The following is a 26,199-nucleotide window of genomic DNA, read 5'->3' on the forward strand; positions in this document are numbered from 1 at the left end:
ATCGCGCTGCTTTGTGGTGGAGCGTGCCCATAGAGCCTTGGCGCAGAAACCACCGGCGGGGGAGCGACCGCGTCCGGTCATCGCTAAGATCCTCAATTTTCATGACCGGGATGTGATCCTTAGGGAAGCAAGGGCGAAGGAGGACTTGTCGTTTGAGGGTCACAGGATAATGATCTTTCCGGACTATACCAGGCTGGTGCAGCAGCAGCGCCGATCCTTCCAGGATGCAAAAGCCAAGTTACGTGGACTGAAAATTCAGTATTCGCTGTTGTACCCTGCACGTCTGCGTGTTGTGTTTCATTCCAAGACCCACTTCTTTGACACCCCGGAGGCGGTTTTTCAATGGACAGATGAGACTGTCAGGATCCGTCCGAATGCCCAGCCGGGCCTGAACTCCGGAGCATCGCGTGGGTCGTCGCCGGAGAGGGGCGACTCTTCCAACGGGAGCAAGAGACGCCGGAAGTCCAGATCGCGACGACGCTCCCGATCCGGGGGTGACCTACTGGATGGTGCACAGTCAGATACTGCTCAGTCTGGGACTGGGACCTGAGGGGCGTGGGGCCCTCTCCTATCTCCTGCATGTCCTTCGTTTCTAGCCTGGGCTGGTGGCCATGGGGGTGACACTATTGATTGATGGGCTGGTGTGTGGTGTGGGGTGGTCTGGGTCGTGGCTGGTCCCACAGGGGATGGGCGTGATGTTTATAGTAGCTCTGTCCCGCTGCGCTTAAGCGGTGGGCCACATGTGAGTAATGGGGTTCGGGGTGCTGACCCATGGGCGGCCCATTCCTCCCATGTTCGAGGGGGGCCCGAAGGGGAGGTACTGTTAGTTGGGGAGTGTGGGGGGATCCATTGGCCTGGGGGACCTTGGGCGCTCTGTTTTGGGCCCGGGGCTCTTTATGCCGCGACAGGTACTTCACTGTTTCATGAGGTATAGGGGTGGGGGAGGGGGGATAGGCGGGGGTTTGGTAGTTGAGGATGTTGTGTGGGTGTTCGGGTGGGGGGGGGTGCAGGGTGGTTGGATAGGGATGCACGTGATTTTTGCTGCTGTGGTTTTTGTACTACTGGGTGCTTGGGCTGGGTCCGGGGATTTCCAGATGCTCTCCCACCGCGACTATGGGTGATTCTCCAGGGGCGGCGCCTGTTGGTGGCTCCATGAGGATTCTTAGCTGGAATGTCAGGGGCATGCTGGACAAAATTAAAAGGGGGGCAGTGCTGCGCTGGGGTAAGAGGGACTCGGCAGATGTCATGTTGCTGCAAGAAACACATATGTTAGGAACGAAGGTGCTGAGTCTACAACGTTTTGGTTATACCCAGGTGTTCCATGCAGGTTTTACCAGGGGGTCGAGAGGGGCGGCTGTCCTCATCCATCGACGCTTATCTTATGTTCACGAGCGCCATTGGCTTGATCCCCAGGGTCGGTTTGTGTTTGTCAAGGGCATGATTGGGGTGGAACCTGTGGTGTTCGGCAGTGTGTATGCTCCCCCTCCCCTGCAGTGGTCTCTAGCGGAGCGCCTGTTTGAATTGTGGGCCGATATTCCGGACTGCCTAGCTGTCATAGGGGGTGACTGGAATGATGTGATGGATGTGAATCTAGACAGGCAGAGACTGCAAGTGGCCGCGGGGGCGCCTGCCCCTACTCGTCTGAGAGCTATGAGTGATGGGCTCGGTTGGGTGGATGCATGGCGACATCTGCATGCCAGGGCGCGTGAGTACACGTTTGTGTCGGCGGTGCATGGCTCCTTTTCCCGGTTAGACTGTGTGTTTGTATCCGGGGCCTTCCTCGATAGGGTGCAGCAGGCCGTGATCCAGCCCCGTGGATTGTCAGATCATTCCCCGGTCGCAGTGCGGATTGCACTATGTAAACCCCGTCAGCCGTTCCGTTGGCGGATGTCTTCGTGGCATCTCCAACGGGCGGAATATACGACCCACTTGCGCGGTGCGATAGCCCGATATTGGCGGGAGAATTTGACCGAAGGCATGGACAGTGTGACGGTCTGGGAGGCCATGAAACCCACGCTACGGGGCGTAGACATCGCCTGGTGTGCTGCCGCCCGTCGGGGGCGTCGGGAGGCCACTGTGGCGGCTGCGGCCGCGGTGAGAACTTTGGAGGGGCAGTGTGGTGACAATGCAGGGGATGTGGCGCTTAGGCTACTTCTCCAGGCGCAGCGTTCCTATGCTTCGATCCTGCTGGACGAGGCTCGTCAGGCCTGGCTGGCCACGCGCAGTAGGGTGTATCAGTGGGGTGACAAATCGTGCACCATGCTCCACCGCCTGTGTCAGCGAACTCTACAGCCGATCTCTCTGCCGGGCCTTACGGACAGGGAGGGGATTGCTATGACGGACCCTGCTGCGCTTGCGGCGAGTTTTGCCGACTATTATAGGGTACAATACGCTTCGCGTGATTGTCTCCCACCGGAGGCGATTGACAAATTCATAGCTGACCTACCCCCCCGAGCGTTATCGGATGAGGCCAGGACAGCCCTTGACCTTCCCCTGTCGGCGGAGGAACTGGGCGATGCGCTGGGACAGCTTAACACAGGCAAGGCGCCGGGACCGAGTGGCTTCCCTAGCGAATTTTACAAGAAATTTCATTTGCAGCTGGGACCGCACTATCGGAAGGCTTTGGAGGCGGCGCGAGAGGGTGGTTGCTTGCCGGTCGACTGGCGTCAGGCTGAAATAGTGGTGTTCCTGAAACCGGGTAGGCCCCCTGACAGGCACGAGTCGTATCGCCCGATTTCTCTTATTAATTTTGAGGCCAAATTATTGGCTAAGGCGTTGGCAAATCGCCTTCTCCCGTATGTGACGGATCTGGTCCACCCGGATCAGGCGGGATTTATGCCGGGCAGGGCGACAAGGCACAACATCAGACGGGCGCAGGTGGCGGTTAGTGCGATGGGGGCGACTGGGGAGCGGGCGGCGCTCTTACTGGCGGACATCGACAGAGCGTTTGATTCTGTCAGTTGGACATACCTCTTTGCTCTGTTGCCGCGCCTCAACTTAGGCCCAGTTTTTGTCTCGTACGTCCGACTGCTATACACCGACATCACAGCCTCGGTGCGTGTCTCGGGCGCCATTTCGGAGACATTCCCGATTGCTAGGGGGACCCGGCAAGGGTGCCCCCTGTCCCCGTATCTCTTTGCGCTAGCCATGGAGCCGCTGGCGGCCTGGGTGCGCATTGATGCACAGCTTCGTGGCTTTGTGTGGAGTGCGAGCCTCACGGACAGAATCGCACTGTATGCGGATGATGTTCTTTTCTTTTTGACAGACCTGGATCGTTCAGGACCGCGCATTTTGGAGATAATGCGTGTGTTTGGGGAAGTCTCGGGACTATACCTTAACCCACGCAAATCGACCCTCTGGTTGTTGGGGGGCCGGCGCGAGGTGTCTCCTTGGGCAGTGGATCTGCAGGTGGCGGTTGGTGGCCTGAAGTATCTCGGAGTCTTCCTGTCGGAGTCTGCCGCTGTTGCCTGGGAGCGTAACATACAACCGGTGTGGGACAGGGTTCAATCCGACGTTAAGACATGGTCACGCATGCCTCTGAACATCTATGGCAGATCTGCCATTTTTAAGATGGTGGCCCTCCCTAGACTACTTTACCAACTACAGAACCATCCATACAGAGTAGACCCGCAGTGGTTCCGGCGTGTGAACTCCCTATTAGGCCGGTTTTTGTGGGCTGGGGGTGCTTCTAGGGTGGCACTGCGGACCTGCTTTTTGTCCACGTACTGTGGAGGCCTCGCGACGTCAGACATATTGTCCTACTATCAAGCCTCTCATTTGCTGGTCTTGAATGAGTGGTGGTACGGGGGCCGCGACGACCCGGCGTATGCCCTGGAACATTTTCTGATGGGAGGTGCCACGCTCCATACCCTCTTGTATTCAGCGGGGCGGCGGAAGTCGCTGCCACATGCGACACAAGTGGTCTTCCTGATTTGGAGGCAGGCACTACGTCGAATGGGTTGGTGGGGACGGCTGACGGCCGAAACTCCGCTGTGGCACAACGGGCGACTCCCGGCGCTGGCTTCTTTGCAAGGGTTTGGTGGCTGGGACTCCATAGGGATCTCGTCGCTTGGTCACGTACTTACCGGGACTTCCCTTAAGTCCTTTGAAGTGCTCAGCGGTGAGTTTGCGATGCCCAAGACCCAGTTTTTTAAGTACCTACAGCTTCGTCATGCGCTGGCGCCGAGCCTAGTGGAGCTGGACCAGCTTCCAGACTTCAGCCCCGTTGAGGCTAAGCTGTTCATGGGAGACCTTGGGGATAAAAAAGTCTCGAAAATCTACCAATCGTTGGTCACTCACTGCTCCTCTTCCCTGGTGTCGCTGAAGGCCGCTTGGGAGATGGATGTTGGACCGCTGGATGAGGATGACTGGAGAGAGGCGCTGGAATCCCCCCGGGGTGCGGCTATTGCAGTACGGTTGAGATTCATACAATTTAAATACCTACATCGGGCCTATTACACCAGGGAGAGACTGTGGAGGGCGGGCCTTATTGCTTCCCCAGATTGCCTGCGCTGTGGGGCCGAGAGGGGCACATTAGTGCATACTGTGTGGTCATGTGTGGGCCTGGTCCGGTTCTGGGGTGGGGTGTGGGACTGCCTGTCGGAGGTGCTGGGGTGGGAGCTACCTCGTACACCTAGGTTGGGTCTTCTTCATGTCCTAGATCAAGTGGGTGGTAACGCCTATAAGCGCCATCTCCTGCTGTTGGGCCTTGTTGTGGCCAAGAGAGACCTGGCGAGGGCCTGGAAGAGTGACCGTGCCCCCCCACTTGGCGCCTGGAAGGCGGGCTTAGACTTCCTCATGGGGCTGGAAAAGCCGGTGTTTGAGGCCAGGGGCTGCCCTAGGAAACATTACAAGATCTGGAAGCGGTGGGCGGACTACAGAGACCTGACATTAGATCCTCCCATTGTAACGGATGATGGTCTGTCTGATGATTGAAGCCTCGGGGCCCGGATAGCTCCAAGACACTTAGTGTGTTTTCTCTTGTCTTCTGCAGCTAATTGTGATCACGTGCATCGGGTTAGGGTGGGATAAGGGGTGGGTAGTTGGTACTGTTGGGATTGTGGGGGGGATACGGGGGCGGGTAGGGGTTAATCGAAAGTTTGAGCCATACGTATTTTCTACTGTACTTTGCATATTGTCGTGTTCCCCTGCTCTTGGGGTGCTGTACACTTGATCTGCTTGAACTTTTAATAAATACGGTTTTGAAAAAAAAAGTTATAAAAAAATAATTTTACAATCATGTTTGTTAAAACATATATATATAGTAACATAATATAATTAAATAATAATCAATATTATAACCGTAAGATAGCGGAAGTGTAAAAATTACTATTCCCACTCCAGAGAGTGCAACAGTAGGGAAAGCGTTGGATAGCGTAGGGGTAAAAATTACTATTCCAACTCCAGTGAGTGCAACAGTAGGGAAAGCGTTGGATAGCGTAGGGGTAAAAATTACTATTCCCACTCCAGTGGGTGCAACAGTAGGGAAAGGGTTGGATAGCGTAGGGGTAAAAATTACTATTCCCACTCCAAAGAGTGCAACAGTAGGGAATGCATTGGATAGCGTAGGGGTAAAAATTACTATTCCCACTCCGGTGGGTGCAACAGTAGGGAAAGCGTTGGATAGCGTAGGGGTAAAAATTACTATTCCAACTCCAAAGAGTGCAACAGTAGGGAAAACGTTGGATAGCGTAGGGGTAAAAATTACTGTTCCCACTCCAAACAGTGCAACAGTAGGGAAAGCGTTGGATAGCGTAGGGGTGAAAATTACTATTCCCACTCTAAAGAGTGCAACAGTAGGGAAAGCGTTGGATAGCGTAGAGGTAAAAATTACTATTCCCACTCCAGTGAGTGCAACAGTAGGGAAAGCGTTGGATAGCGTAGGGGTAAAAATTACTATTCCCACTCCAGTGGGTGCAACAGTAGGGAAAGCGTTGGATAGCGTAGGGGTAAAAATTACTATTCCCACTCCAAAGAGTGCAACAGTAGGGAAAGCGTTGGATAGCGTAGGGATAAAAATTACTATTCCCACTCCAGTGAGTGCAACAGTAGGGAAAGCGTTGGATAGCGTAGAGGTAACAATTACTATTCCCACTCCAGTGGGTGCAACAGTAGGGAAAGCGTTGGATAGCGTAGGGGTAAAAATTACTATTCCCACTCCAATGACTGCAACAGTAGGGAAAGCGTTGGATAGCGTAGGGGTAAAAATTACTATTCCCACTCCAGTGAGTGCAACAGTAGGGAAAGCGTTGGATAGCGTAGAGGTAACAATTACTATTCCCACTCCAGTGGGTGCAACATAGGGAAAGCGTTGGATAGCGTAGGGGTAAAAATTACTATTCCCACTCCAAAGGGTGCAACAGTACGGAATGCGTTGGATAGCGTAGGGGTAAAAATTACTATTCCCACTCCAGTGGGTGCAACAGTAGGGAAAGCGTTGGATAGCGTAGGGGTAAAAATTACTATTCCCACTCCAAAGAGTGCAACAGTAGGGAATGCGTTGGATAGCGTAGGGGTAAAAATTACTATTCCCACTCCGGTGGGTGCAACAGTAGGGAAAGCGTTGGATAGCGTAGGGGTAAAAATTACTATTCCAACTCCAAAGAGTGCAACAGTAGGGAAAACGTTGGATAGCGTAGGGGTAAAAATTACTGTTCCCACTCCAAACAGTGCAACAGTAGGGAAAGCGTTGGATAGCGTAGGGGTGAAAATTACTATTCCCACTCCAAAGAGTGCAACAGTAGGGAAAGCGTTGGATAGCGTAGAGGTAAAAATTACTATTCCCACTCCAAAGAGTGCAACAGTAGGGAAAGCGTTGGATAGCGTAGGGGTAAGAATTACTATTCCCACTCCAGTGAGTGCAACAGTAGGGAAAGCGTTGGATAGCGTAGGGGTAAAAATTACTATTCCCACTCCTGTGGGTGCAACAGTAGGGAAAGCGTTGGATAGCGTAGGGGTAAAAATTACTATTCCCACTCCAAAGAGTGCAACAGTAGGGAAAGCGTTGGATAGCGTAGGGGTAAAAATTACTATTCCCACTCCAGTGAGTGCAACAGTAGGGAAAGCGTTGGATAGCGTAGAGGTAACAATTACTATTCCCACTCCAGTGGGTGCAACAGTAGGGAAAGCGTTGGATAGCGAAGGGGTAAAAATTACTATTCCCACTCCAATGACTGCAACAGTAGGGAAAGCGTTGGATAGCGTAGGGGTAAAAATTACTATTCCCACTCCAGTGAGTGCAACAGTAGGGAAAGCGTTGGATAGCGTAGAGGTAACAATTACTATTCCCACTCCAGTGGGTGCAACGTAGGGAAAGCGTTGGATAGCGTAGGGGTAAAAATTACTATTCCCACTCCAAAGGGTGCAACAGTAGAGAAAGCGTTGGATAGCGTAGGGGTTAAAATTACTATTCCCACTCCAGAGAGTGCAACAGTAGGGAAAGTAAATACTTCTCATATTATTTAAAAAAATATTAATTGATATCTATAAAAAATTAATGAAAAGTAATTACCAATTTAATATAATATAATAATTAATCAATTAAAATTACAAATTACAATTAATTTTTACTATTAGTTACCTATTCAAATTAATTACAAATTAACAATTAATTAATTAACAATTAAAAATTAATGAACAAATAATTCTAATTAAATACAATTAAATAAATTGAATGATTTAATTAATTATGAATAAATTACTTCCCACCCTATTCCCCTATAAAATCACAACCGACTACAGAAAATAAATTAGTAAAATTAACATAATTAGCAATTAATCAATTAAATAAAATTAATTGGCAATTAAAATTTAATTATTTACCCATAAAAAATTAATTAACAATTAATTCTAAAAAAATACCAATAAATATTTTTTCATATTTAATTAATTATAAATAAATTACTTCCCACCCAATTCCCCTATAAATCCACAACCCGCTACAGAAAATAAATTAGAAAAATTAACATAATTACTAATTAATCAATTAATTAAAATTAATTGCCAATTAAAATTTGATTAATTACTGAATATAAATTAATTAACAATGAATTAAAAATGAATACCAATATATAAATTTACATATTTAATTAATTATAATTAAATTACTTCACACCCTATTCCCCTATAAACCCACAACCCGCTACAGAATTAAATTACGCAAAAAATAAATAAACTAAATTCATTAATTAAAATTAATTATAACATAAATACACACTTTTCACACATATAATAACATAACAAACACTATAAAAAATTTGATATTATTAAAAAATCGATAATTTTTATAACCTATATTATATACTTCGATATTTTAACTTACTATATTTTTAACATTCGATATTACATTACTTACCTTCAAAACGATATATTTGATGACTATATTCTGTCCATTCGATATTTTGTCCAGACTATATTTTGTACTCGATATTATGTCCATTCGATATTTTGTAGTCGATATTATGTCTGTTTACCGTCGGGCGGTTTGCCTCCGCCAGGCCGGCGGTGGCCACCGCCAGCCTGGTGGAGGCAAACCGCCCGACATCGTAATGGACCCCTTTGTGTATGGATGAGCATGGATGTGTCTGGGTGCAAGCCATGATAGCTCTCTCTCTGGAATTGTACGGAGGGCTTGAGGCTTTGTTTGCATCACCGTGGAGGGGACATGCAGAGGAATAGCGGTGAGTGACGAAGACTAAAAGTGCTGGTGCGGGAATACCAAAGAGGAAAGCCAACAAAATGGCAGTTGAGAAAAAGTTGAAGAGGGAGTGAGGAAAAAAGAACCTACACTTCATTACAGCCACTTTTGAAAGAGTAAGTAAAGGATCTAGTCCTTGCTGGAATAGAGACGAGGGAGATCGAAGAAAGAAGGGCCTAAGAGAAAGGAGCTTGATTCTAGTGCTACCCAACACAATGTGACCAGCCCTCCTCCAACAAACCCATGCCCTAGAGGGTTCCCCACTGGCTGAAGCATAGGGAGAAGGACGCTCCATCCACACACTTATAGGAATATCCCAGACTGACTCAACCTATCCCACTGCGACAACCAAGTCACTCTCTAGGTAGGGCCAGCTCCCGATGAATCATCTGAGGACACTCCAGAAGCCACACCTCAACGTCATATCTGGAACTGAAGATCAGAACAGAAACACGAAAAGGAGACATTGTGCAGTTTCATCAGGATCTTTGTTCAGTATCCAGTGTTAGACGTGTGCATTAGAAGTGGTCCTTTAACTCCAGCAAGAAAGCACCCGATAAACCTGAATAACATAATCATCAGGGCAAAGGAGAACCAAGCAAACTGGGGAGCAGCTACAGAATTCCTGCACAAACGCCCTGTCCAAGAATGATGGTCCTCAGCCAACAACCCTGCCTCTGCCATCCTTCCGAGCTGGCACCCTGTCAGAGCCTGCACAGTTTGAGCCCAAAAAAACAAGTAAATGGTCAATATTGGTGCGTTGACTCCTCTGCCTTCCACCAAAGCCAATCATCAACACCAATGTAATAGTGAGGGTAAAAGGTGAACAGCCAAAAGTGAAAGACAGAAGGGTCTCAGAAAGCGAGAGAAATATAACAATCACAAATCCGAAGTCCTGAACAACAGGAAACAAATTACCTGCTTGGTTGGAAAGTAATGTTGTTCTGGCAGTGATCTGGGTCTCGCGAGGTGAAAAGGACGCTTAGTCCACAATAGAGAGCAATAAATTACTGAATAATAATAGGCTGTGGAGAAGGCAACTGGCCAAGACCTGATGGTCCTGCAGTAAAAAAGAGGAAGGAAAACATCATCCAAGAAGATTATACCGGGCTGTGGCATTTCAACGGGGGGTATCGCAGGCCTCTGCAGCCCCTGTGGCACAGGGGATGGGGTACAAGACCTTTCAGGGGCCCACTACCCCTACGGAGACACCCATTCAGCCTAAGACCAAAGAGTATCTGAGACATATGGGCGACTCAATATCCCCCTTCACATTCTGCAGGGGAGGCCCATTATTTTTTGTTGCGTCACCAGTGGCGTAGCTAGGGGGTAGCGGTGGTGATCTGACCTGGGTTGCAGGAGTCATGTCTGTCGACTGCCACCATCCCCCCGCCCTGCGAGAACAAGTTGGCCGTCGTTTCCCACTCCCCCCCGAACAAGTCGTCTGTATTTTACCACTGCCTGTTTAAACTCTTAGTAATTCACTGCATAGAGTCCTACCCCCTTCCCTGACATTATACTCGCCCACTGATTTGAAAACAATCCTTGCAGTCTACACTTGTGCTTATGTTTCTTATGTACTTCATTGTGTCTGAAGTCCCAAAGCTCAAGTGACCAAACAGTCTTTAATACAATTTGGAACCTGGCATACCTTTCAGACCCTCTAAATACGATTTATATTTTCAATAACAGACTTTACAATTGCCTGAATTTGTGTGCGTGTTTATGAAGGTAGATTTGCCACATCTAAATAGGATTTGATTTTAGTTCACCATGGAAACATGTTACAGATTATAAATGATATGTATAAAGTGGATCTAAATACCTTGTTATTGTATTCAGTATCAATATCTAGACATAACTCGATATATTTGGTATTAAAGTTTATCACAATAAGACCAAACCGAGTCATTTATGATGTTTAGAGTAAAAAGAAGCATCCACATTTTATTGTTAATGCAGAGAAACCTGTTTTTCCCAGTTAAATATGGAGGCCGAGTTATGTTGCTCTATGTAGGCCATAGCTGTTTTGGGGTGGTCTCACCCTGTTAGTCACAGCATATAGAGGTGTCACCAAAGAGTTCCTTTAGCCCCTACCAAGAGTCAGGCCAAATTTTAGGTTTTTGTGATGAAGTAATAGAGGAATTGTTCGTCGAAATGCTGAAAAAGGTTGTTGAAATTAGGCCCACCATGTTGTTTCTACATGAGCATAATCTCTAAAAAATTCTGACTTTTGTGGTATGTGGTTTTTTGCATAATTTCAGTTTTTTATAATGCTTAGATTTTTGTGCAATATCCAGTTGCAGGAGATCAAATTTGAGATGAAAATGTGTTGTCGAAACAGTAATGTGTTTCGCTGCTGCATGCGCTGCGCTTGGATAGTATATTGCATGGACTTTAGAAAGTCTATCGGCAGATCGTTAAGCTGGTATCACACATAACTTTGAATGCAATGGCAAACCTCGCTAACAGTTTTCATGCAGATGACCCCCGGGCATAATACGAAGAAACCCCAAAACCTTTACAAGGTTTTAATGCAATGTACATGGGAAGAAAATGCTGTTTTGCACAAGCCTAGCTGGTAGGCACCACCAGGAAATTTGGAATCTGGAGAGAAGTCTTTTAGCAGTACAAAGTCCGTTTGTCTTTGGGTCTTCCAAAGAATAGACAGTATTTGCAAGAAAGGGGTGTCTTCAGAGAGGATGCTGAACTCACTGTTTCATGTCCTGCAGTTGGCACTCCATGTTCTCCTGCTGTCCTCTCAAGATCTGCACCTCATACAACAATCTGTTCAGGTCCTCTTGCCGCATCTTGGTCTCCTCATTTTTCACAACAGACACCTGCAAATAGTAGGTAGTCATTTACTGTTTGTAGCATGACTGGGGCATATATTCTGCTTACACTGCTTCTTCTGATGACTTGTTGAGGCGGAAGTATGGCTTCAGGTGAGCACTGCATAGCATTAAATACCTACTTGAAGATACATTATCTGCAAAAGACTGGCTAGCACCATCTAACCTCCCGTCATGCACTGCTCATACGCTAACACAAGGCATCACAGGTTACTTCACAAATTAGATAGTTGATGACATCACAAATGACATTGTTATTTGCATCATAGGTGGCTGGACTATAGACATCACATCTTTTATTTCGGCCTACAATATTATAGAATCTACATCATAGACTACCACTATATCATCAAAGTAAATATGTATAGATAAGTATAGATTTAATGTTCTGAACTTCAAATCCTTTTACCTTGACAATGTATACATCGTTAAGGTAAATCAATGTGAACTTAAGAATAGTAAATCTAGACATACCTACATATACTTATTGTGGTAGTCAATATTGTGGACTGGATGAATTTGTTAGTTGAAATAAAACCCAATTATGTGGTAGAACACCACAAATGGCATCTCTGATCACCACACATAAGGCAACACACAACCCAATCTAAATGTGGTGCCCAGTTTCCTAATAGATCAAAAGTCCACTAGAAATAGTATAATGTCCAATGATGACCAGCACCATTTCCTGGTATTTACAGTGCCGGAGAAAAGGGGAGCGATCCCAGAATATGGAACAAGGTAATCTCAGTTTTTCGACTTTGTCTTTCTTCTTAAGAAACAGCACAAGTTACCCCTAAACCTTGCATTTCCTCATGAATTTTTTTCTTTTAGTGAACGTATTCTTTGTTATGCCCGCCTACTTTAGTTCACACTTTCTTGACATATTCTTGAATTTTTACAGTTTTTTTATTTTTTGAAATTAGCAGTTTTGTTAAAAGTCGTCTATGGATTCAATAAAACCATAAATAAATAAATAAATAAATAAAACAATACAAAATCGATTGTGAGAGAATCAAAATACTTGCATCAAATGATCACAAAGTGAAAACACTCTTGAGAAATGACATTCCAGACTGGGCACCCAGGGGAAACGGATGACAGCATTGAAGGAGAATACCACATGTGCCTTCATGTTGAGACTACAGAGAAGACAGGCCAATCCCTACACAGCACGAGGTCGCCAAGGATATTACGTGCTCGAGAGCAGTATAAGAGGAGAGGGAGCGGCAAGGAAGCGAGTGCCAAGTGCATTTGTATCACCCCAAAACATTTGGGGACATCCAGTCAGGCGCTAATCCTGACAATCCAGAGACAGAGGCCAGGAAATATTTAATTGCTCAACAAGTAGAACGAGTAGCCCCTGCCTAAACTAGGGTGACCAGATTTTGAAAACGAAAAACAGGGACATTTCGCAAAAATAGAAGAAGGACTATAATTGTACATCAGCCATGGGGCACAGAATGATAGAACTGATTAACACCGAAACGCAAACAAGGAGGTACTAAGGAAATAAAATGTCGTTTTAAAGGCCAGTATTTTACCTGCTAATTGCATTGCTTTCTGCAAAGAGCAATTTGCTAGTTCTGTTTTCGAGCACACAAAAAGTGCCTCCCACTGTTTTCAGCCGGCCCTCTCTGAAAACCGGTCATGAGCTACATTTGCTTAAATCTGCCAGGACAGGTGGTGAAAAACCAAAACCGTCCCGGCAAATCCGGCACGCCTGGTCACCCTAGGGCCTAGCCTAAGCCCACCTTACTTCAGCAGTCCTAACTCTCTTTTATGTCAGTCATTCACGTTTTCCACGAGGTCGTCCTTCGAGGGAGAGGTGTGGCGCCGCGGCCAGGGCGACTGACGCTGGAATCTGGGGACCACGGTTCGATCCCCGGCTCCGGCGGCAGGTTAGCCCAGCACCATGTGACTCTGGGCAATAGCTCGCTTAATCTTACCGACGGCCCCCAGCGCCTAGAGACCCTTACGGGTGATTGTGCGCTTTACAAATGTGGACTTTACTCTCCACACAGAGTGAGCAGCAGTTTGATCACGGAGCAAGCGGCTCGCTGATTGTCACTGATGTGATATTCAACACAAGGCTGGACAGGCTTTTTATCCCGCCGGGCATTTCCCTGGTGGGCTGGAGCCCTAGTAAGGAGGCTGGTTTTGAAAGTCCAGGGTCGCTACGGGGGCCTCTGTCATTATTCCCAGCTCTCTGAGGTTAATTGCAGCCGACACAGGGAGGATTCAAAAGAGAGAGAACGAGAGAGGGAAGGAGGGGGAAGGTAAAGAGAAAGCGATCAGAGAAGGAGAATGGATGGATCATAAGAGAGAGATTGCAGGAGGAGAGGCAGGGAGTGGGTTCGGTTTGAGCATTTTTGCCAGGGCTGCTGTCGATTTGCCAGTCCGGACTGCTTCCACCTGCACCAATGTGACATCTGCATACAGCTCCCGTCGCGTTCCAAGCCTTCTGACAGGTGTCACACAGAACCCTGCAGTCCCTGCAGCGCAGGGGCCCGCAGCACTTCAGGAGCCCCCATTCAGCTCCAGGTCAACGAATATCTCTGAGATATGGGACACTTTGGGGCCCCTACTAGCCCTTTGTGGAGGGGGGGGCATCATTTTGCATTACACCACTACCTTCTGAATCTATGAAACTGTGACACTCAAAGTTAGCCCATCGAGGGCGTTTGGTTTCTTGATCTTATGCTATCTCTCTTTCTGCAGCGTTGATGCAAGATTCTCAACAATTCGTAGTCATTTGACTATTCTCGCTTGTGTCTCAGTCCTGAAACACGCCCCCTGGCAGCCATGGACACAAGGAAATGTGAAGAAGGCTTCAGGGACAGAGGAATTGCCCATCTTGCTCCTCAAAACGGCAACCTGATTTTGTGCCACTCTCTGTGCCACTTTTTTTCTCCACCTTTCCCTGTTCTCTGTTTTTTCAGCTATGCAGAGTGCTGTCTTCATTGTTCTATTCAGACGTTCCTCGCCCACATCTGCACTGTGAATAAAAGCCTCTAAAGCTGCTATTACCCTTGATGCATATGGCCTTTGTCGCTGTGAGCCCACAAATTGCCATTTTCGCACCAAGCCCGGTGACGGCTGAACAGTGAAGAAATGAAACCTAAAGGGGGCTCCATGAAAGGTGTATAAAGGATGCGGTGCCCTCCAGGATACTCCTGTTTTTGCCAATTGTCTTATGCACCCTCTATAGCCAGAAAAGTAGGTATCACTTGTGCAGCAGGTGCAGTCAACCATGTGCTAGGAGTGCCAGGGGTCCACTTTACCCTAACTAGTGGCTATTTCTTACTACCAAACCAGAGGATGGCTCTTCGATTCCATGCTTGCATTAGAGTCCATGGCACCTAGGTTACGCGGCTGTCTATATCCTCACATATGCTTCCACCACATCTAGTGGTGTAACAAAACTTGAGGGCGGGCCCTGCAAAGTACATGGAGGGGGGCCCCACACTCCAAACCCAGTCAGAAACTCTCGCGCCTGGGGCCCATGCACAGTGCTGGTGGGGGCCCCATGTAACTTGGTTAAATTTTATTTCTGTATATTAGTCTTTTCAAGCAAAATTGATATCTGATGTCGGTTGAATATATCTGTCTGTCAATTGGACAAGAGAAAATGAAGAAAAAGCACGGGAAATCTTTTTTATCAAAAAATATTTCTTATGTATATATTTTTCTCCATAATTCAAAGGGTACATTTAAACAGTTAAAAAACTGATCATGATGCTTTCAAATGAAAAGGAAATTACAAATTATTCCTATAATTCATATAGGAATAATTTGTAATTTCCTCTTGTCCAATGGACACAGATAAATTCAACTGAGATCAGATATAAATTTTAAAATTTAAGTCTGGAATCTGCTAATTGTTTTTCCAAATAAATTCCCTTGCTGGCATCGTTTAAATGTTCAGTATCTGCCCAAGCCCGCAAGGGTATATTGGGTCTCCCACCCTCCTATATTTTCCATGTAACTTGGGGCATTCGAGCACAGCGGGAGCTGCAGGGGCTAATGTTACGCCACTGACCACACCCTAATGTCAATGTAAATGAAACCTTTTAGAAAGCATTTCACCCTCCATTTTAATTGTAGTCATACGTGAGTGCGAGTCCCCCTGTTTCATAGTGAGCCATAGGACTCTAACTATGCTACACTGAAGCAGCGCCAAAAGGCCATAACCATTCTGGATTGCATGTCTTCAGTGGCTTAGCTAGACCTTTAGCCGCCCATGTCATTCAGTGGGGAGATGGGCTAGCAGTCAGGCTGGAGTTTTCTTATTACAGCAGGGCCAAAACTAATTTGCATGAGTCCCTGCCTGTAGCTGCACAGTAAGCAAAAATAACTATGGAGTGGAATACTTGCAGCCCAGAGTATTTACCAGTTGCTGAGAACAGTACAAACATTTCACTCTTTTTTACAATTTTAAGGGATGTTCCACTGTCTACCTACACCTCAGGCCTGGTCTGCTAACCTTAGTTTTGGAGCAGCATTGACCACATTTTTACGAGAATAAACCACACGCTTGGCCTCATGAAATGGCAGCACAACTAAGAATATTAAACCCACGTTGCAGGGGTGCAGCGCAATGTTCTGCATATTCTTATGTGTTTATTATACCAACCTTGATTTTAAAAAGTATCACATCGAAAAACAAAAAGAACAGCTTTAGAATTACCTATTCAAATAAGTTCGGTGTGTTACAATTTTAACTAGACTTACCCTTCTTTCGTACAACAAAAACCAAATAAAACTTACATTAAATATTTATAGCGCCTCATTTAAGAAAAATCTCACTGACCGTTGATGTCACTGCCAGGCCTGCTAATTGATCATTAAAGATTTAAAACTGAGAGAGAACGGGTTGAATCTCTGCAGTTAATAAGATTTCTCTCTACGAACGTGCACTAATAATTCAATAAATAGACCCCAATCGATGTATGACTTGTAGGTGGGATCCCTAATGATAAAAAGCTGTCAGGTTTTCAGGATATCCACAATGAATACATATGAGACCAAAATACACATACTACAATGGAGAATTTTTGCATGGTCGGTGGTCATTCTGAAAACGTGCTTGGGTTTGACTTTTCTACCTCTCAACGAGCCACACGCTACCAGGCAGCTGTTCTCTGATAACAAATCACGAGGCTGGCTGTGGCCCTCAGGTATACAGCTGCATAGCTGTCTAATGACAATCAGGGTCGAAGCTTGGTCAATAAGATTGGGGGGGGGCGTCAGATTTTACGACAATCGAGCGGGCATATAATGTTTAAATAAATTTTAGGACAAGCAGGGTGCATGAGAGGGGCTTAAGGGGCAGTGGAAAGAGAGAGGAATGCGGATTGGTAGGGGTACCAAGAGAGAAAACACAATATTTTGCAAAATACCCAATATTCTGAGGACTTTCAAAACAAAGAGGGAAGAGTGTGTGTGCCTTTTTGTCTGAGTGTATGTAAAAATACTTGGTGAAATCCATCTGCCATCTCACAATACCCGACTGAAAGCATCTGTACCCAACTATTTTTCAAGAAATACAGGGGCATATTATCAAGGCGGGCGAAATGAAATTATCGCCGTTTTCAGCCGCTAAACGGCGATAATTTCATCGCCCTATTAGCAAGCTGTCGCTAACATCAGTTAGCGACAGGTTTTAGGTGATAGCGAGCCGTTTGGGGCCCGCTTTGCATGTCAGCGATATTTATTGCTAATGACATGCAAAGTGGGTGTACCCAACCTGTTAGCGACTAAAACAGTTGCTAACATCGCTATCGCCTATTATCAACGCAGGCGTAGCGATGGAAATATTTGCGCTAAGCGCGAATATCTCTAAAAGCTAACGCCTGCTCAGACCAGTTCTTAGCCATTATATCCAATGGGAGGTAAATATTATGGCTAAGACCCTATTGGCGTTAATGCGTGAATATCGCTGTACTCTCAGCGATATTCACGCATTTCGCCGCAACGCCGGATATTTTATCGCTTTAGAGATAAACGTTGCTAATAGTACGCTATCTCTGCAATAATATCCGGCGATGCTTGGCGATAAAAAAAACTCGCTAAGCCCATTTAGCGATAAATATAGCTAGTTGTTGGTAATATGCCCCACAGTTATTAGGGGTGGGGTGTAACCCCTCACCCTCCCTCCGAAGCTACACCCCTGGTGCCACTGGGAGGTTGGTATACACTGCGAGGTGCTCTACGAGTCTGAGAGCAGGAGTAGGAGAGTGGCCGTGTCCCACCTTCCGCTTGATATGCTCCAGGAGATGCTCATGGCCCTGGAGGAAGTAGAGGTGCTGGAATTCCGTGTCATCGCGCTCGGGTTTAACCAGACCGCCCTGCTCGATATTGACCACTTTCCGGAAGCCATCTAGGAACATAGAGGAGAGAGAGAGATTAATTAATGAGGAGAGAGTAATACATACATAAACATGTATGCTACTTTATACTGCTGTTTTATGCTGAAGTTTCCACAATGCATTTAGTTCCAGAATTCATGCCACTTCCGCTCTTTTTAGTTCTTAGCTGGCTTTTGACAGCCCTTATACTTACAGCATACTAGAATGGACTGGGGGTCAGATCACTTCAACCATTGACGTATTTGGATCACCCTCTAGAAGCCATTGGCTTGCTATATTCACAAGCAGATCTTAGATCAGCCCAGAGGAGTATTTCTCTTTCCCCATCATGCAAGGGGCTAGTTGGTGTATCATTGCATCTACTACTGAGTATGTGTAATTGCAATGCAATAGGAACTTTTTTACATCCAGTAGTTACACTCAACCATCACACATTTTGACACTTTCAATGCTTTATTCATACATACATAGTGTACAGAAAACAATTGTTTAATGCAGCAGGCATTTCTGAATGTCTTTCTCATTAATGAGTGTGATCTGACCATTAAAGGGCATCCTCATTGCTATTTTTCGATCACATTGGACGGCCATCTTGGGGTCAAAGCCTCTAGATGTGATAAATAAAAAGCAAGTAAGAGGTGTGTGTACATATGGTAATATGGGCACTTCATAACAACCATTAGTACAAGACCAACACCAATACCACTACTATCAATATCACCACCACATCATTACCAAACTAAACCATATGTCTTGGGAAGATATAGAGCAATTTTCCAGTACCATCACCAGCAGTACCACCACCATCAACATCAATGCCGCACACCACCAGTACCAATACCACCACAAAAATAACATTGCCATCAATCCACTAGTACCACAACATTACCAACAAAACCACAAATAATGCCACCATCAATACTTCCACGAATAACTCACCACCTATATTAATACTCTACCTCGTACCACCACCAATACCACCAACACATAAACAAAACAACAACTGCTACCATGACCATATCACCAAAACCAATCCTACCTCAACAATGCTAATACAGCCACCAATACCACGACTAATACCACTACCATTACCAATAACTCTACCACAAATACCATCACCACCAAAACCACCTCTACATATACCACCAGCATCACCTATGCCACAACACTGACACCACTATCACCACCATCATAACCACCACCACTACCATGCATTCACAAATGCAATAGGTTTGGCTTTAATGTGTTATCACATTGAGGCATAATTTCTGTATGCCTGTGTTTGTCATCTGTTTTCATATTAAATTCAGACGTTTTTGTCAATGCTTAATGTTTTTTAGTGATCAAAAATATGCTTTATTTGTAAAATGACAGCTGTATTGAAGAATAGTTAAAAATAATTCACTAGAAACGCATACAAAAGAAATCATAACGTTCAGACTATGTACACAAAAGTTTTACTAATGGTAAGTGGACCATAATACCACGCCTTTATGAGAAAGTAGTTCTTCGCCTTGTTTGCAGGGCAGTCTCCTGGTACTTGAACTGGGTGGTGCACTGTCACTAAACAAATATTCTCTTTGTTGATTTGAACCCTGGCCAAAAACGTGCCATCCTTCCAAATCTAATCTAAATCATTGAATTAGATCCTCAGTTATAAAAGCATACTTTGTGTCTGGCAGAAAGGTTCCTGAAGGCATTCTAGGGCAGTGCAACAGGGTGGTATCCTGCAGCTTATTTGCAGGGTCACTACTTGGTCATCTGCTTCCACTTCTTCTATCCATTTCAGCCTGGAGGAGGTGGGCCGAAGAAGAAGGTATTTGACTGGTAACAAGACAAAATATTGAATTCAAAGTATAGAATTATCAAAATATCGAAGTCAAAATATAGAATGGACAAAATATCGAATGGACAGAATATAGTGGTGCATAATATCGAATTGAAGGTAAGTAATATAATATCGATTTTTTAAAATATAGAAAGTCAAAATATCGAAGTATATAATATAGGTATTAAAATATATTGAATTTTTAATAATATCGAATTTTTTAAAGTGTTTTGTATGTTAGTATATAAGTGAAACGTGTATATTATTTTTGTAATTTATTTTAAGAAATGAATTTTATGCTATTTAATTTTTGCATAATTTAATTCTGTAGCGGGTTGTAGGTTTATAGGGGAATAGGGTGGGAAGTAATTTAATTATATTAAATTAAATATTAATTTTTAGAAATTACTAATTATTATTAATTAAATTTTACGTTTTAGTTCTGTAGCGGGTTGTGGGTTTATAGGGGAATAGGATGGGAAGTAATTTAATTGTAATTAATTAAAATATTTTTATTTATTTATTGGTAATCATTTTGAATGAATTGTTAATTAATTTTTCACTGGTAATTAATTTTTATTAATTGATTAAATGATAAGTATGTTAATTTTATTAATTTATTTTCTGTAGCGGGTTGTGGGTTTATAGGGGAATAGGGTGGGAAGTAATTTAATTGTAATTCAGTAAAAAAAACTTTTATTTATTTATTGGTATTGATTTTTTATTTATTGTTAATTAATAGTTAATTGGTAATTCATTTTTATTAATTGGTGATTAATTTTTATTAATTTATTCATTGATAATTACGATAATTGTATCAATTTATTTTCTGTCGCGAATTGTGGGTTTATAGAGGAATAGGGTGGGAAGTAATTTAATTGTAATTAATTACATATTAAAAATACTTTTTGTGTATTGATAATTAATTTACTGTTAATTAATTATTAATTGGTATTAATTTTTATTATTAGTTAGTTTTTGTTATTAAAATTTAATTCGTTGTTAATTAATTACGAATAGGTAATTAATTTTAATAACTAATATGTATTTGTATTTATAATTGATTAATTATTACATAATATTAAATTGGCAATTCATTTTAATTAATGTTTTATTGGTATTGATATTTAATATATTTTTATTAATATATTAAATCATTACTTTCCCTACTGTTGCACTCTCTGGAGTGGGAATAGTAAGTTTTACCCCTACGCTATCCAAAACGTTTCCTACTTTTGCACTCTCTGGAGTGGGAATAGTAATTTTTACCCCTATGCTATCCAACCCTTTCCCTACTGTTGCACTCTCTGGAGTGGGAATAGTAATTTTTACCCTCCCGCTATCCAAGGCTTTCCCTACTATTGCACTCACTTGACTGGAAATATCAATTTTTACCCTCCCGCTATCCAACGCTTTCCCTTCTGTTGCACTCTCTGGAGTGGGAATAGTCATTTTTACCCCTACGCTATCCAGCGCTTTCCCTACTGTTGCACTCTCTGGAGTGGGAATAGTAATTTTTACCCCTACGCTATCCAACGCTTTCCCTACTGTTGCACTCACTGGAGTGGGAATAGTAATTTTTACCCCTACGCTATCCAACGTTTTCCCTGCTGGTGCACTCACTAGAGTGGTAATAGTAAATGTTACCCTCCCGTTATCCTACGGTGAAAATATTGTATATTTTTTTGTAATATTATGTTAATATATATATATATATGTATTAAAAAATAAAACTGTTCCTCTGAGCATAAAGCTTAGTTAGAAGAGGGGAGCTTTTCTCCACTCTAGGTTGGGGTTCTGGGCAAAAGGCGCTCTGCTAATTGGGGATGTGGGTAGTTCTAAGCCTACGGAGCAGGGAAGCAGGGAGGGGGGCTTGTTTGGGGGGGAGTGGGGGGAGGGCCTGCTGGGGTGTCTGGTTTGGGCGGTCGGGACTGGGGGGGGGGAGTTGGGGGGAGGGGGTTGGGATTGTTTGGTGTTGTCACACAAGAAGAAAATGATTGTACTACAGTGTGGTGCCAGGAGCATCGGGGCTTTACGCGCATTTCAGTATGTCTACCAACATGAAGTGGGACAAAAGCCTTAAAATTCTGAGTTGGAACATCAACGGGCTGGGGACAAGCTTAAGAGAACAATAGTCTTGCAATTCCTTAAAAGACACACACCGGACGTGGTTCTCCTGCAGGAGACCCATCTCCTGGGCAATACTTGTCACGCGCTTAACAGATATGGTTTCTCCCTTGTTATTCATGCAGGCTTCACTTCTGGCTCCCGAGGGGTTGGTATTATGATACGCCGGGGCGAGAATTATCAAGTCTGCTGACCCTGGTCCACGACCCTGCCGCGTCGGGAATTGAACCCTGGTCCCGGGCCGACTCCTGCTTCTGGGTCTGCCGCCTCTAACCAGTGAGCCACACCACTCCACTCCGTCTAGTCCGTATCTTAAGTGGATGTTTGAGGAAAGTAAAGAGCAAGGCCTACTACCCAGAGATCAACGCATAGCTACCATCGTTGCCATCCCTAAGTATGGCAAACCCCGAAACCTGTGTGCCTCCTATAGGCCTATATCCCTACTTAGGGGCCGATTATGATGGCGGACGGACCTGAGTCCGTCCGCCACCATAGAGTAGGAGGGACCGTCCGCAGGGGCAGCGGCGGTCCCTCCATACAGATTAGGATGTGACCGCCAGGGTGGCGGTCACATCCTCTATTTTTAACATTGCGGCGTGCATGCCGCAATGTTGCCGTGCATGCATTTTTAACATTGTGCACGCAAATGCCGTGCATGCATTTTTAACATTGCAGCAATGTTAAAAATGCAGCAATGTTAAAAATGCATGCACGGCATTTGCGTGCACAAAGCGGCAGGCACCGCGCGGTGCCTGCCGCTTTGTTCACGCAAATGCAGGGGGGTACCATAGGTACCCCCCATGTGCACCCCCCACCCCCCCTTCACCCTAGGGGCCCGCAACGGGCCCCCCGAAGTGAAGGTCCGTATGCTTTTCCACGGCGGAAATGCCGCCGTGGAAAAGCATACTTTTTACTCCATCATAATATGGCTGGCGGTGTCTGATAGACACCGCCAGCCATGTTAATGCTTTTCCGCCGCGGTCGGAATGCGACCGCAGCGGAAAAGCGGCGGACAGATTCTAAGACCCACCAGCCATCCTAATTTGGCGGTGGGTCTTTAAAGCATCCGCGGCGGTTTTCCCGCATCCTCCGGGCCGGCGGTGGCTTCCGCCGGCCCGGAGGATGCGGGAAATCCGCGATCCTAATGAGCCCCTTAATTCGGAACCCAAGATCCTGGCTAAGGTTCTTGCTAACAGGCTCCGACCTGTCCTCTCGACACTGGTCCACCCGGATCAATCGGGCTTTATGCCACATCGCAATACCTCTCTTAACCTCCGCCGAGTGCAAGGGGTGTTGGGGCGCTGCAGCACCATCCGGGATGACGCTGTGCTAGTGTCCCTAGACGCAGCATGGCTTTTGATACTCTTGAATGGCCGTACATGATAGCGGTCCTCCGGAAGCTGGGTTTCGGGCCCGAATTTATTGGCTGGGTCCGCCTCCTTTACTCTGAGCCACTTGCCCAGGTTACTGTTAATAACAAACTCTCTGAGGTATTTGCTCTGGAGAGAGGGATGCGGCAGGGGTGTCCCCTCTCGCCGCTGCTCTTTGCTCTGTCCCTGGAGCCCTTAGCTGCCTGGATTCGACAAGACCTTTCTATAAAAGGACTCCGATGGGCAGACGGCTGGGAGGACAGAATCTCGCTATACACGGACGACATCCTTCTGTATTTGGCTAGTCCTCGTAAATCACTCATGGTGGCCATGGCCATTTTCACGAGCTTTGGGCGAAACTCAGGTTACAGCATAAATTGGAGCAAATCTGTAATCTATGTCCTTCATGGCGTCCCACCGGCTGTGCCACGCGATTGCCCAATTACTATAGCTGCGGATGGGTTTAAGTACCTGGGGGTCTATGTCTCCAAGACTGCGAGCACTCGCTATGAGAAGAACCTCCTCCCTCCTTTGCAGCGCTTCCAGAGGGACTCAGTCGCGTGGCGCAAACTCCCACTGTCCCTGTTAGGCAGGGCGTCGTTGTTTAAAATGATGGCACTACCGAGATTCCTGTATGCTTTACAGAACCATCCTGATCTGGTGCCACAGTCATACTTTGCGACACTTGAAGCCTCACTCTGGGAGATTTTATGGGCTGGAGCACCTCACATCTCCCTTCAGAAATTGACACTTAGTTGGTTTGATGGGGGTATTGCGCTACCTGATATCCGCAAATATTACTGGGCTGCACACCTCTCAGCCATCAACCAGGGCACGTACTGTGGTGGTAACGACCCGGGGTATGGGATGGACCGGTGGCTGTTGCCGGGGGGGAACTACGAGAGAGCGCTGTATTCTAGGCCGGGTAGGTTCCTGCTCACAGGGCCCACCAAACACTCTGTGCAAATCTGGCATGTGGTGCAAAAAGAAACTAGGCTGGGCTGACACTTTCACCATGTCCACTCCGTTGTGGGCTTCTGAGCGCCTGGGTAACCTGCACCGCACTAAGGGGTTCCATAATTGGGACTTGATTGGGATCTCCCACATCCGATACCTATGGGGCTCCAAAGGGGTCATATCATTTGCACACCTCCAGCAGACTTATGAGCTTGCCCCTAGAGAATTCTACCGCTATTTGCAGGTTCGCCACTCCCTCCAATCCAACATTCCCCCTGGGACCCTTCCCCCAGCATCCTCCCCCCTGGAAGACAGACTGCTGGATGGTCACATTCCTGACCACGCCATTTCCCTCACATATAAAAAGATTGTTAATAACTCTCCTGAGTTGCTGTATAATCTCAAGAGAAAATGGGAGGCGGATGGGCTGGAAATAGATGAAGAGGAGTGGAATGGAGCGCAGGCATCCCCTAGGGAAGTGGCCATATCGGCTAGACTTCGTCTGATTCAACTGAAAATACTCCACTGTGTGTATATCTCAGGAACAAGGTTTCGGCTCATGGGCCGTGGCTCTGACGGGCTCTGTTGGAGGGGCTGCGGGGAGGTAGGGGCGTTTTTTCACATTCTGTGGGAATGCCCACTGATACAGGTCTATTGGCAACGAATACACCAGTGCATGCGTGAGGTTTGGGGGGTGGAGTTGCGGGTGGAGTTGAAACGATGTCTGTTGAATATATGGGAACCCACTGATCTGTCTACACAGGTAGAACATGGGCTACACTTGGGTTTGTAATTGCAAAGCGTAATATAGCCAGACTCTGGGGGGCGGGTGTGCCTCCAAAGATTGGTCCATGGAAAACGGACATGGACTGGTGCATGCTCCATGAAAAGACAGTCTACGTGGCAAGGGGCTGCCCACAGAAGTGGGTTGGTATTTGGTCCATCTCTGTGAACCCCCGCGACAGCCAGAGTTGACGAATCACTCGAAAGGTTAAATGTATGATGTAATCCTGTATACTGCAAGGCTTATATCTGTGATCTCATGTGCTATGCCTCGGTCTTCTTTGGTACAATTATGCGTTCAATGCTGCAGCTGTGATGTACACCACTGTGTTTTTTCTATGCAGTTAATAAAAAGAATGACAAAAAAAGTGTATGTTTTTTTTACTTAAAATAATTATTTAATAATTTTAAGGTTATTTAAGTATTTTAAAGTATGTTTTAGTTAGTTATATTTATTATTCCATTCATTCTAAATTAATTTTAAGACATTTAAAAAAAATTGATATTTTGACTAACTATATTTTTTAAAACTATATTTTTGATTTGATATTTTTGTACTTACCTGTTTCTAGATAGGAATTCGATATTTTTGCATTCTATATTTTTTCTTCGATATTTTGGTAATTATATATTTGTGTATTCGATATTATGTCAGTGATCCGTCAAGCACCAAGGTACAACATGCACCGCAGGCTGAATCCACATCACAAAAAGGGAAGAGGAGTAGGAGTATTTCAGTATGACAACAGAGTGTTGATCTCTTTCAGACTCCTTGAATCTTCTGTGCCAACAGCATCTATTGCTTTGGTAGGAGTTGTTGGCTCACAGTGACTCAAACTAGACTGGTAGCACCATAGCCAATGAAATTGGATCCAAGCCTTCTCTCCCTCTGTCCCCTACTCATGTCCTGTGCCTCTGGCCCCACAGCATACCCCTTATGTGACTCACACACATGGCACTTATTCCCTGGCCAACAAATGACCCCATCCCTGAGATCCTGTCCTTCTCTTTACATTGACATACTTTTTCCTTGCTTTTGATTTATTCACCTTCTTGTGTAACTCCTTCCACTGGTCTCTTTTTCCTTTGTCTTACTCATGTAAAGTAATCCTATCGAACACACACTAGTCGATTGACACCGTCCCCTCAACAATTTATAAGGTGCCAACCCAGGTCTATAAGCCACCACTGCTGACTGCGATACTTCTTCCACAAC

The 26,199-nt window shown here is 45.5% G+C and overlaps 1 protein-coding gene across 1 annotated transcript in view; it reads right to left on the reverse strand.

The window, feature by feature from the left end:
- HSF4 (heat shock transcription factor 4) overlaps positions 1-26,199 on the reverse strand; it is a 507,465-nt gene that overhangs the window by 315,181 nt on the left and 166,085 nt on the right. Inside the window, exons 3-4 of the mRNA XM_078670271.1 lie at positions 17,802-17,929; positions 11,411-11,535 (exon numbers count right to left, since the gene is read on the reverse strand). Of these exons, the coding sequence (XP_078526397.1) occupies positions 11,411-11,535; positions 17,802-17,929 (253 nt within the window). The remainder of the gene's footprint in view (positions 1-11,410; positions 11,536-17,801; positions 17,930-26,199) is intronic.

The sequence above is a fragment of the Lissotriton helveticus genome, chromosome 12, assembly GCF_964261635.1.
Source record: "Lissotriton helveticus chromosome 12, aLisHel1.1, whole genome shotgun sequence".
NCBI lineage: Eukaryota > Metazoa > Chordata > Amphibia > Caudata > Salamandridae > Lissotriton > Lissotriton helveticus.